Source organism: Nycticebus coucang, chromosome 22 (genome assembly GCF_027406575.1).
Source record: "Nycticebus coucang isolate mNycCou1 chromosome 22, mNycCou1.pri, whole genome shotgun sequence".
Lineage (NCBI taxonomy): Eukaryota > Metazoa > Chordata > Mammalia > Primates > Lorisidae > Nycticebus > Nycticebus coucang.
The window spans coordinates 51,162,860-51,176,336 of NC_069801.1; the positions used below are offsets into that span (position 1 = coordinate 51,162,860).

At 50.1% G+C, this 13,477-nt stretch overlaps 1 protein-coding gene across 4 annotated transcripts in view; it reads right to left on the minus strand.

The window, feature by feature from the left end:
- Positions 1-2,112: 2,112 nt before the first annotated feature.
- Positions 2,113-13,477, minus strand: part of SSBP3 (single stranded DNA binding protein 3) — a 172,378-nt gene continuing 161,013 nt past the window's right edge. For all 4 annotated transcript variants that reach the window (XM_053576306.1, XM_053576305.1, XM_053576304.1 and 1 more), the window contains 4 exons: positions 5,090-5,168; positions 4,774-4,802; positions 4,578-4,679; positions 2,113-3,862 (listed from right to left, as the gene is read on the minus strand). In XM_053576306.1, coding sequence (XP_053432281.1) covers positions 3,833-3,862; positions 4,578-4,679; positions 4,774-4,802; positions 5,090-5,168 — 240 coding nt within the window. In that variant the 3' untranslated portion in view covers positions 2,113-3,832. The remainder of the gene's footprint in view (positions 3,863-4,577; positions 4,680-4,773; positions 4,803-5,089; positions 5,169-13,477) is intronic.

The following is a 13,477-nucleotide window of genomic DNA, read 5'->3' on the forward strand; positions in this document are numbered from 1 at the left end:
GTCATGGCGGGTGCCTGTAGTCCCAGCTACTTGGGAGGCTGAGGCAAGAGAATTGCTTAAGCCCAAGAGTTTGAGGTTGCTGTGAGCTGTGACGCCACAGCACTCTACCTAGGGCGACATAGTGAGATTAAAAAAAGAAAAAAAAGACCATCCAGAGAAACAGCCAGCAATTCCCAAAGTGTGTTTCTAGCCCACACCTGCCTACCTGACATCATCACTGGTACTTAATCTGCATCTCAGGTATAACTTGCTTTGTTCACTACTGTATGTATCCCCAGCGCTCAACACAAACGTTGAGGGGATGGATGGAAAGAGGCAAGAGTCTGTAGAGGCTCAACAGTGAGGTATTTGTGGCACTGAGGGGGCTGAGAAAGAGACAGGAAACCGAGTTGGCTGAATGTCCAGAAACCAGGTGCTAAGTACTGGGGCTTGGGCAGGCCCATGTCAATGGAGGGGACACACCAGCACACCGCCCCAACCTGATCCCTTGTTTCCAAACCCCACCCCACAGTTAAGCCCATAGTGAGCCCACAGGGGCAGAATAGGGCTCCCCTGCATCCAGCCCCGGCTGCCCGACAGCTCTGCAGACCAGGTCTGAGCCCCAAGAAGCGCAGCTCCCCTCAGTCAGGGGCAGAGGGCCTTGGGTTCAGGCTCCTAGAGTCTGTGGAGTCTCGGGACACTGTGCCCCACCATTCACAGGACTGCAGGAGCAGTAGTCCTCAGGGTTCCCCAGGGAAGCAGGCTGAGCGCCACAGTCCCAGGGGGAGCGCTGCTCTCTGCGCCTCTGCTTTTAGAAAGTGGTGGTGGGGGCAAGTCTCTGGCCTCAGGGCTGTCACTAGAATCAGGTGCCTTGTGGACATGATGACCAGCAGGAGAGCAGCGGCTGCGCTAGGCCAAATCCTGGAATACGAAGCCCAGACAGGCACGACACTCTTTCCTTGCCCCTCACTTTGGGATCCTCTTACTGGCCTGTGGAGCACCCAGGTGACCTCTGTTCAACCCCAGGCTGGGCACGAAAACACTGGGAGGCAACCTCCAGTCCTTTCCCCAAAGGCCTGCCCCCAGGTAAGGCTGACTCAGAACTGTTTATGTTGTAAAGAGAACTTGGGGACTACGGAGTGGTGAGGAAGAATGCTCAGGGTCATCACCCCCCCCCAGCAGAGGTGGGCGGTAGGGTGCAGAGGTACTCCTTACAGGTTGCGTCCTGGGACCTGCTGCCCTCCAGCTAGGACGCCCCCCTCCTGGGCTCCTGCCCGAGGCTGACGCCTGCTCTAAGGCACACAGGTGACAGTGAGGGCATGGAAGGGGTGCCCCATCCTCCCCACCTTTAGCACTGCTTAACCGCAGCCTGGGCCTTCTCTCCTGTCCAACGGGGACATTTTCCCAACAGTTCCAAAGTGTCTATGGAAGGAAACCTTGTCCCAAGGTGAGGAGGGCAGGACTCATCACACCCATTAGGACCCCCCCCCCCCATTGAGTAACAGCAGTAGCACTTATGGCAGATACACGGCCCTTCCTATATGCAAAGCCCTGCTGCAAGGCCTTTACGTTCTGGTGGCTGAAACCCCTGTAAATAAGGAGTCCAGGTGCTATGGGTCCCCGCTCCTGCCACCAGCCCAGAATGACGTCCCCAGGTAGGTAGAAAATTCCATTTTCTAGGCGTTGGGCAAGTCAGCGCCCACCGCTGCTCACCTCACCCTGGCCCTCCTGGATGTTGGCTGGGATGGCTCTTCCCACAGGCTCAGGGCCTCTGCTGAAGCAGATCACAGGACCCCACCGTCCCGGCCAGACAAAAAACACAGGGCACCAGGAACCTTTCTCTGCTTCCAGAAAGATACAAACATTCCAGCAAAGCAAAATATGTTTGCTAGACAAGAAACCGAAGCTGGCTTCCAGAAGGCCCCCAAATATTTAAACTGAGGCAGGTATTCTCTCCTCCCAACCCACCTCCCCAAAGGCCACCACACCTCTCACAGAATGCACACACCCAGGGAGAGAACAAAAACCTCATTATGCACCAGGAACAAAAACCGTGCCCAACAGGTCACCTTGCATTTTGAAATGAGTATAATAAACTCCAACCCACGTTCCCCCAAACATGTCAGGAAGGGCTGCGGAAAAAAGATGTCCCTTTAATAAAACGTTATCAACATATATCGTACACAAACTACAATGTATCATAATTACTTTTTTTTTTCCTCTCTTAATTCAGAACCAGACTACAAGGTAAGAAAAAACACAGAAACAGCTACAATGTTCCCAATAATCCGCACAAGGTCTTTTTTCAGGCAGATGATATCTCACATAATATGATATACATGGATAAGAAGGGGAGGTGGTAAAACGAAGACCAGCTACAGGGCAGGGGCAGAGGGGCGCGTCAATGTACAAAGAACTCGGGTGTCTTCCAGGGCAAGACACGGGTTTCCATGGAGGATGATGAAGCGAGGGGGGCCATGAGTTACCCTCCTGGGAGGGCACAGGCTCCACTGTTGGGTTTGTCGGTTTTTGAAAATAAAAACAGGACGGGAAACAGCACATCTGTTTGGTTGCTGGCATCCCCCCCACCCCCCACAGCCACTCCAGTCTTTCCATCCAGTTCCAAGCATATACAGCACGATCCTGGTCAATATCCCGTCTTTGAAAAAGGAGGACGAATAAAGGGAAAAAAAATCAAAGAGAACCAAAACTCCAGCCCGCCCTGCCCATGCCCACGACGGTGATGCTAGCAAGGGTCATGGGACCCGAACGTGGTGGTCACAGCTTCCAGGTCCCAGCTATCCTGTCCGGTGGTGGCCTTTCCTACTCTGCTCCAGGCCACCTCCCAGCTGGCAGGATTCTTGCTGGGAAGAGTGGGGTGGGGGCAGAGGAGGGCTGGAGAGGCAGGGAGGCCAGATGGGATGGGAGAGGTCCAGAGAGAGAGGATGCCGCTGTCCTGGGAGCACAGCGCAGTCACGGGTCATGGCTCAGGTCTCAGCTGTGGTCGATCCTGAAAGGGGTCAGGTGGTCTGGCCCTTCCAGCCACGTGACGAGGGTGGGTAGGTGTTGGGGTCCAAGTGTGCCACTGTTGTTGCCACAGAAGCTAGGCAGAAGCAGGCTCCCGCCACCCCAGGGCCATTGCACAAACCAGCCAGAACCCCAAGCGGAAAAGGCTGACTTCCTTTTTCACCTTCCAAAAAAGGCTTTTTCAAAGAAACCACTGATTGTAAACTGTCCAGTTTATTATTACTTTTAGATGGCTACAAAGACAGTGTGAGATCTCACACCTAGACTAGCTTTCCTGGTGGAAGGGCTCGGGTACAGACAGCAGGGCTTCTGGATTTGGGTGGTTTTATTTTATTTTTTTTTTGCCTTTTTCCTTTTTTTTTTCTTAGAGAAGAAAGCATAGAGGTTGATTGGGATGGGGGTGGGGGGCTTGCTAGAAGCTTTCGTTTAAAAAAACTTCCCCCAAAAAACCCCCCTGAAAACAAATTAAAAAAAAAAAATCCCAACAATGGTAAAATCCCAAATAAACAACAACAACAAAAAGTGTCATGTACAGAAAAGGTCCTTCTGGGACAGGGCAAAAGGTGGGATTTTTCTGGCCATTGACTTGAAATAAATTTTTATTTGGAGTTTTGTCCTTCATGTTTTATGGAACTAAAAGTTCGGCCTTTTTATTGCATGAAACTAAATTGGGAAAGGTGGGTGTAGAGGGGGGTGGGGGTTGGGGGGAAGCAGGAGACGCCCTCCCCCAGCTCCTGGATAATGACACCTCACTTCTTCTTGCATAATTTCTGGCATCTTCCTGCCTGCAATGCCGGCTCTCTCAGTGTCTTGGAGAAGGGGGTGGTCACACACTCATCGTCATGCTTGGAGAATACTGGAAGGGAGAAGCAAACAAGAGGGGTGGTGAGGGCCAGGGCTGGGAGGATGGGGACACAGCAAGGTGCCAACGGCTCTGAAGGTTTCATGGCACAGGCTAGACAGGGCCTTCTGGGGGGAGGTGTGGCTGGATGGACAGGGGAGCTAAGGGATGTCTCCCATCAGCCCCTCCTGCCCCTCCCCCTTTCTGAATCATTCCCTTATTTCCAGACACTGCCCTCCTCCCCCAGTACAGCCCTGTGATGAGCCAGAGAATAGCCAGGGTGCCCTGGGGAGGGGCCAGTCCCTGTGGGGTTCTGGAAAGCAACTTAACAGTAACACTGTCTCCAAATGAGAAGGTACACAGAAGCCACTAGGGGACAACCAGGCAGCCAGCCTGCCTATGTTGAGCCCCTTGGAAATCACTGGTTGTGCAAACCTTCCCCCCCATGACAGATGGAAAGGGACCCAGAGCCAATGCTGGCTTTGACTCAGCCTAGGGCTCCCCAGCCATGTCAGCTTAATTTGCACCAGAGGCATCCATCCTGCCTGCATGAGGCCACCACCAGTGGGACCTGCCAGCAGCACACTGAGGGCTCTGCACTTCCAGTGGCAACATACCCAAGGTGGAACGCCCACCAACAACGCTGGTAGGCCACCAGCTCAGGGGCCAGGCTACAGCCACAGGGCTCGTGACCCTGCTAGACCAGGACAGCAGGTGGGGTGGGGCTTACATTGTCGTTCTGGAAGGAGTGGAGGAAGTTCCCTCCTAGCTCGCCATCATCTCGAGGGGTGCCTGGAGGATTGCTAATGCCACTTATGTTGTTAGGAGAATTCTGTGGACAGAGGAGAGGAGGTGAGCCTCCATGTTCCCACAACATGCCCAAATGACGGGGTGCTGTTGGGGGGAGAGATCGTGAACACACTCACTTTTGGAAGTCCATCTATGTCACCTGATCCTGAAAGGAGAAAATAGCCCAATTCAGAACTTGCATGCTGCTCCATGGAGGGGTCCTCAGGCTCTGAGAAAGACCCCTTCCTCCACGGGTCCCTGGGGCCTCCAAGCCCTTCCACCCAAATCCTACACTATTTCTATGCAAAGAATTTTCTGTGGGCAGTATCTTTCTCTCTGGATCTTTCTGAGTACCCATCCAAGGCCAGGGCTGCGAACCAGAACTAGTTCCCAGAACTGAGGCAAAGGTCCAGCTGCCTGGGCAGGGCTGGGCAGGATAGGGAGCATGCTCACCTAACGATCCGTTCATGTGGTGTGGCTCCATACCGCCCATGCCGCCCATCGGGCCGTCCGAGCCAGGACCCATTGGGAACTGCGGGAGAAGCACAGAGCATGGCAGCTCGGCGAGGCCCAGGCCCTCCGCACCCCTTACAGGCTCCCACACCCCCGAGGCAGTCAACAAAGATAACTGAACACCTGCAAGGGCCCAGGCCCTGGGCTGCTGTGCACAGGAGTCCTGACCTCCGTGAGCTTCGGCTCTGCTCGGCTCTACCCACGCACATTTAGGCATTTAGTACTGGGGGGCAGGGACAGGCCCCTCACCTCGGCCCTCAGAGTCGTAGGACAGAGGTGCTCACTCCCATACACCGGCTAAGGGAATAAACTCAGGGAGGGAAAGAGACTGGCCCAAAGCCACCCAGCTTCACTCAGAGACAGCTCTCCAGTCCAGCCTCTCATCCCATTGCAGTGAGAGCCTCATGCAGATGGCTCTGACCATGCCAGGCCAGGACCTAGAAAGATCAGGCTTTCCATCCCCTCTACGGGTGAGGAGGCCGATGCACGGAGTGGGAGAGGCCATGCCCCGGGTCTCCCAGGCCAGAGATGAAGGAGCTGGGACAGAAACCTGGTGGCCATGGAGCTGGCACACAGGCCTCCTCTGGGCTAATAAATTTCAGAAGATGTAAGTGAAAAAGCTTCCTGGGGTGGTGGTGAGAAAACATGGGGTTTGCCAGGTGGTGGGAGAGTGGGAGCTGGGGGTACCCAAGGACAGGGGAGGCAGGTGACTAGTGAGCTTGCCCTGCAGACCAGAGGCTCAGACACAGGACTGGATCCACCCTGTCCTCAGGAGTATCTGGAATCATCTATTCAGAAAGGAGGGAAGTGAGGCCAGGGGTCATATCCTACAGCTACAAGCCACAGGCCAGGGAGGGAGGGCGAGCCCCGCCTGGAGAGACCTGTGATGCAGGCTGGGTAGCGGATGGGAAGGAGTGGGGGTAGGGGGACTGTTTGGCACCGAGCCTGTGTTGGTCACTGACCAGGCAGAGCTGAGTCACACCCGAGCCCCAGCTCAGGGGAGAAGCTCACAGACACCCAACTACTCCACAGGAACACAGAGGTGCCAAGCTCCACACAGCTGTAGACAAAACCCAGAGGCAGGGAAATTGGAGCAGGCTGCACAGAGGAGCAGGCAGGGCACCACCAAAATTGAGGGGGAAAGGTCCGGGCAGGCAGAGGCCTTCCTACAGCGGTCATCCCAGGCAGGGGCCCTGCAGGAACAGGTGACCCAGCGGGGTACAGTAGAGAAGGCCAGAGCATAGAGATGGGGTATAGGGCTCTGCTGGAGTGGAAGCTGTTTCCCCACACCCACTCGCCCACCTTCCCACCTTGGGGTGCAGAGACCTTTCTGCCCCAGGAAGCTCCATGGGCTTTTAGGCACATTTTGCCATCTGACAGCAAATTTCATGCTTATTAATCCAAGTGACATGAGGATGGGAGTAACCATCCTAGGTTTAAGCATCCAACCTAGGACTCAGCCACACCAGACCAAAAAAAAATCCCCAACATGATAATATAATACATAATTATACACACGGATGTTATTACTGCAACAAGAATATAGCATTACTTTAACATATATAAAAACGAGCATTTATTTGAAATTACATATTACTGTGTTGTGTGTATTAAGTTTTGTGGAGAATGTAATTCATATCTCATACAACTAACTCTTTTAAAGGGCATAATTCAGTGGTTTTTAGGATATTTACAGGGTTGTACAACAATCAGTTTTAGAACCTTTTCATCACCCCAAAAAGAAATTCTGTTTCCCTTAAGTCATTCCCTGGCTTCCCTCTCCCCCAGCCTCAGGCCATCATTAATCGGGCAATGGACTCACTGGCCTATTTTCGTATAAATTAATTCATGTGACCTTTGGTGGCTGTCTTTTTTTCTTGAGACAGAGGCTCAAACTGTAGACCAGGGTAGAGTGCGGTGGCATCACAGATCACAGCAACCTCCAACTCCTGGGCTCAAGTGAGTCTCTTGCCTCGGCCTCCCAAGCAGCGGGGACTACAGGCACCCACCACAATGCCCGGCTATTTTTTGGTTGTAGTTGTCATTGTTGTTTGGCAGGTCTGGGCTGGATTCGAACCCACCAGCTCTGGTATATGTGGCTGGTGCCTTAGCTGCTTGAGCTACATGTGTGGAGGTGGTGGCTGTCTTCTTTCACAAAGCATATTTCAGGGTTCATTCATGTTGTTGCATAAATACTTTATTTCTTCTTACTGAGGAGAAGTAGTCCTCTGTATGGATATACCATATTTTATTATTTTTTTTGAAGTTCGGCCAGGGCCAGGTTTGAACCCACTACCCTAGGTATATGGGGCCGGCGCCCTGCCCACTGAGCCACAGGCACCGCCCCATGTTTTACTTTATTTACCATATTTTATCCATTCATCAGATAATGGGCTAGTCCAGTTGTTTCTACTCTGTGGCTGTTATGACTAATGCTACTTTGGACACTTGTGTGCAAGTCACTGAGTGGGCCCATGTTCTAATTTCTCCTGGGTAGATACCTAGGAGTGGAACTGCTGGGTTGTAAAGTAACTCCATGTTTGACCTTTACAGAAAATGTCGGGCTGCTTTCCAAAGCCGCTGTACCATGTTACATTCCCACCAGCAATGTTAAGAGGTGTCCACATCCTCGCCAACATTGGTTATGTCTTTTTGACTACAGCCATTCTTATGGGTGTGGCGTGGTCTCTCTCTGTGGTTTCCTAACTCACATTTGTATTTCCTAATGACTAATGATGCTGAGAATCTTTTTTTTTTTTTTTTTTGGCCGGGGCTGGGTTTGAACCCACCACCTCCAGCATATGGGACCGGTGCCCTACTCCTTGAGCCACAGGCACCACCCGATGCTGAGAATCATTTCATGCACTTATTGGCTATTTGTGTATCTCTGGGGAAGTCCCACATCAGATATGTGATTTGCAAATATACTCTCCATTCTGTGGGTGTCTTTTTGTCTTTTTGATTTTTTTGAGATAGAGTTTTACTATGTCACCCTCAAAGTGCTATGGCATCACAGCTCACAGCAACCTAAACTCTTGGGCTTAAGCGATTTTCTTGCCTCAACCTCCCAAGTAGCTGGGATTACAGGTGCCCACAACAATGCTCGGCTATGTTTTGTTGCAGTTGTCACTGTTTTTTTTTTTTTTGTAGAGACAGAGTGTCACTTTATGGCCCTCGGTAGAGTGCCATGGCATCACACAGCTCACAGCAACCTCCAACTCCCGGGCTTACGCGATTCTCTTGCCTCAGCCTCCCGAGTAGCTGGGACTGCAGGCGCCCGCCACAACGCCCAGCTATTTTTTTTGGTTGCAGTTCAGCCAGGGCCGGGTTTGAACCCGCCACCCTCGGTATATGGGGCTGGCGCCTTACTGACTGAGCCACAGGTGCCGCCCTGCAGTTGTCATTGTTGTTTAGCAGGTCCAGGCTGGTTTGAACCCATCTGCCTTGGTGTATGTGGCCAGCACCCTAACCACTGAGCTATGGGAGCTGAGCCATTTTTCTTTCTTTTTTTTTTTTTTTTGGAGACAGGGTCTCACTATGTCACTCTCGGTAGAGTGCCGGGGCATCACAGCTCACAGCAACCTCAATCTCTTGGGCTTAAGCGATTCTTTTGCCTCAGCTTCCTGAGTAGCTGGGACTACAGGCGCCTGTCACAACACCTTTTTGCTTTCTTATAGTGTCTTTTGAAGCACAAATCTGTTTAATTTTGATGAAGTCCAACTTATTTACTTTTTCCTTCTGTTGCTTATGCTTTTGGTGGTGTGTCTATGAAGGAGTTGCTAAACCCAGGCCATGAAGGCTTACTCCTATGTTTGATTCTAAGTGCTTTATGGTTTCAGCTCTGATGTTTAAGTCTCTGACCTACTTTTGAGTTAATTTTTGAGTATTGGTGCAAGGAAGTCGCTCAACCACATTTGTTTGCATGAAGATGCCAGGTTCTCCCAGTACCACTGACTTATGCTGTATTTCTGTTACATAAATCCTATTATTTAAACAAAACAACAACGGAACTAGTTTAAAGTGGCAATTAGAAGGAAGACTAATGAAATAAATGGCACATATGAGAAAAATGACATTTTTCTTTTTTTAGACAGGGATTTGCTATGTCACCCAGGCTGGAGTGCAGGGGTATTATCATAGCTCCCTGCAACCTCAAACTTCTTAGTTCAAGTGATCCTCCTGACTCAGCCTCCTGAGTAGCTGCAACTACAGGAGCCCACCACACCTGGTTAATCTGTCTGATCATTTTCTGGAGAGACAGGGTCTTTCTATGTTGCCTAGGCTGGTCTCAAACTCCCGGACTATAAAGCGATCTTCCCACCTCAACCTCCCAAAGTGCTGGGATTACAGTTATGAGCTATCATGCCTGTAATCAAAATACATGCCAAAATATAACATTTTTATTATTTATTTATTTTGAAATGTAGTCTCACTTTGTCACCTTTGGTAGAGTGCTGTAGCATCATAGCTTACAGCAACCTCAAACTTTTGGACTCAAGTGATTCTCTTGCCTCAGCCTCCCAAGTAGCTGGGACTACAGGCGCCTGCCACAATGCTGGCTATTTTTATTTTATTTTTTGAGATGGAGCCTCAAGCTGTTGCCCTGGGTAGAGTGCCGTGGCATCACAGCTCACAGCAACCTCCAACTCCTGGGCTCAAGTGAGTCTCCTGCCTCCTCCCAAGTAGCTGGGACTACAGGCACCCGCCACAATGCCCAGCTATTTATGTTTTTGGTTGCAGCCATCATTGTTGTTTGGCGGGCCCAGGCTGGATTCGAATCCACCAGCTCAGGTGTATGTGGCTGGCGCCTTGGCCGCTTGAGCCACAGGCGCCGAGCCAATGCCCAGCTATTTTTAGAGAAAGGGTCTTACTCTTGCTCAGGCTGGTCTCGAATCCCTGAGCTCAGGCAATCTACTCCCCACCCCCACCCCCAGCCTCTCAGAGAGCTAGGATTACTAGCTAGGCGTGAGCCACCGGGCCTGGCCCTAAAATATAACATTCTCATAATGTTTCTGTCCTCTGATTCAGGAGCAAGTCTTTAAAAAAAATTCTTTATTGAATATTTAAATTTTGTGGGCTATATTATTTAAGTTTTTTAGTTTTCTCATAAAGATGCACATATTATTAAAAATAGAGAACAAATGAAACAAATACTACATATGTCTAATATTTAATTTAAAAAATAACGTGTTTCTTTCTGCCCCATGATAAAGCAGAGTATTTTTGTTCTGCTTCCTTTTCCAATATTCCTTCCCCGAACTGACTGTAGCCTTTAGGATATCCTTTCTTAAAACAGTGGCAAGCCAGGCAAGGAGGCTCACGCCTATAATCCTCGCACTCTGGGAGGCCGAGAGAGGTGGATTGCTCAAGCTCAGGAGTTCAAGACCACCCTGAGCAAAAGCGAGACCCCAACTCTACTAAAAACAGAAAAAAAAACCCAAACCAGTTGGACATCATGGAGGGCAGCTATATTCCCAGCTATTTGGGAGGTTGAGGCAAGGACTGTTTGAGCCCAGGAGTTAAGAGGTTTCTGGGAGCTATGACACCACTCTACCCAGGGCGACAGAGTGAGACTCTGTCTTGAAACAAAACCAAAACAAAAAAACCAACAAAAGCAAACAAACAAAAAAACTAAATAGTCGAATGTACAATTCATTTGACTTGCTGCAGCAGCTCACGTCACCCTGACTCCTGGTGTTAAGTCCAACTTGATGACACCAAACCAAATATCCTCTCCACAAAAACCCGTGTGCACAGAGCACCTAACAATTTTACATCTTAGTATTATCATAGGTTTTGGACTTGCAGAAATTCACCTCCAGCTCTCCAAAGATGTTGATCCACTTTTGTGCCTATGGGCAGGGGCTGGTGTTAGTGGGCTGGCTGCTTGTCCACCAGGAACTTTGCATCTATCAATTCATCAGATGGGCTATTCCCATCTAAGACATCTGTCACTTTAAACACTCTTAAGCACATTGGATGTCATTATATATGAAACCTCTCTTTCTCAGGAAAAATGGTTTTGAAGCACAGAGGTAATTTGAACTCATGAGATCCAAGCTGGATTCCAAAGAAGTTACAGTTCCACCAAAGAAATTGAGAAAGTCCTGTTTAACTTAGTGACATTTTTTGACTTCTCAAGCTGTCTCATTTCCCAAAAGCGAGTCATTAATTTTTGCTGTGTGAGGTTTTGGTGCAACCTCCACATGACGCTGAACGACTCAGGTGTGGCTCACCTCCCCCCAGGCTCCTCCTGGCCTCTTTAAAGATCAGTTTTGGAGAAAAAATATGGACATTTCCAGTTTATTGTCATCGCTTTTTCCATTCTCATCTCAACGCATTTCCAAATTAGAGAAGGACATCCTTCTTGTCTCACACTTTAAAAAATAGAAGTTTTTCCAGCAGGCCAACATTTTTAACATCTTTTCCATGACCAGCATCAATGACAGTCTCGTGGGCACGTGTATGAGGCGTTCTCCATTTCTACGAAGTTGAATATCTCATTCAGTGGCTCTGCACGTTTTGAGGAAATTGAAAAGTGGCCCAAAACTTTCATTACAAAAGCTGATACCACAGGCAGCCCAATCACACGCCTCTGTGGCAATGTCAGGTACAAGGTGTGCAGGACATAACAGATGAGGTATTTTCATTTTCACTGGTAAAATGCTTACAGCCTAAGTGAAATTTGCCAAAAGTAACTGTGTTCTGGCTGCCAAATATGCAGATAAAATGAGTAAAGTTTAGTTTGTATTTGGACAAGAGAACAACCATCTTTGATGTTTTCCGCAGCTTCACTGAAACCTTCCTAGCAATCAAGAAGATGATTTAAAACTCCAGCTTTCAAATCAGCACACCTAAGAACTAGCGAGAACCCGTGGTTGCCACGACTTGGGGGCACAATTTTTATGTCACAGAAGGATCGATGGTCTGAGATCAGACAGAAATCAGCTCCGGGGCAGCGCCTGTGGCTCAGTGAGTAGGGCGCCAGCCCCATATACCGAGGGTGGCAGGTTCAAACCCGGCCCCGGCCAAACTGCAACAAAAAAATAGCTGGGCGCTGTGGCGGGCACTTGTAGTCCCAGCTGCTCAGGAGGCTGAGGCAAGAGAATCTCGTAAGCCCAGGAGTTAGAGGTTGCTGTGAGCCGTGTGACACCACGGCACTCTACCGAGGGTGGTACAGTGAGACTCTGTCTCTACAAAAAAAAAAAAAATCAGCTCCGCTGTTAAGGGTCAAAATCCCCTGTCTTTTGTTCACACAAGGACTTTCAGTTGTAACCTCGGAATCAGGAAACATGACCTTCCTGGTTCGTGGTGCAATCCGGGCAACAACATGATAATGGCGTTCATTTGCAAGGGATGCCCATGTTCACGCAGCGACTGCTCTTTTTGACTGAGCACTGCTGTCTCTTTGGAGGTCAAAAACCCCTTGATTTAGAAGGAGGTGCCAGTGTCACCCCACCCATCCAGCCACCAGTATACTTCTGTGTCCCCTTCTCTGCCACTCTGAGCCCAATTCTTTTTTTTTTTTTTTTTTTTGTGGTTTTTGGCCAGGGCTGGGTTTGAACCCACCACCTCTGGCATATGGGACCAGTGCCCTACTCCTTGAGCCACAGGCGCCGCCCCTGAGCCCAATTCTGCTCTTTGTCCCGTGCAGTACATAGCCTTGGCTCTTTACTGACCTAAACCACTTGTGTGTGTCCTTTCAACCGTCATTAAAATAACGTGGTCGTTTAGCCTTTTCTGTTGCCGATGCCTGGGTCACGCTGGCGCTGGCACCGTCATCTGTCTCATTTTCATTTTCTGAACTCTTAGGAAACACGGTCACAATATTCACAATGCTAAATGAAACCAGCACTGTCTCGACACGGGGCTCCAGGTGGCTGCTGCGAGCCTGCACAGCTGCACACCCGAGCTGGCGCCCTGGGAGTGACGCAGCACAGGCGATCCATCGGGGAGAGCCACAAGTCATGACTGCCAGCACCCATGGTCAGGGGACATGCAGTGACAGTGACCACAGGACAGATAATCTATGCCATTTCTATCTGACATCAAAAATAGTGTTAGCCTTTTGGGCCTCTGTGTGGGTTGTATATTCCCCACCCCCCCCCAACCATCTCCATCTATTGCCAAACCCAGAGCTTTTTTGTGCCTGAGATTTCTCTGGATGCAAGGCTTTTTTTTTTTTTTTTGAGTCTCACTGTACCGCCCTTGGGTAGAGTGCCATGGTGTCACACGGCTCACAGCAACCTCTAACTTTTGGGCTTACGCGATTCTCTTGCCTCAGCCTCCCCAGCAGCTGGGACTACAGGCGCCCGCCACAACACCCGG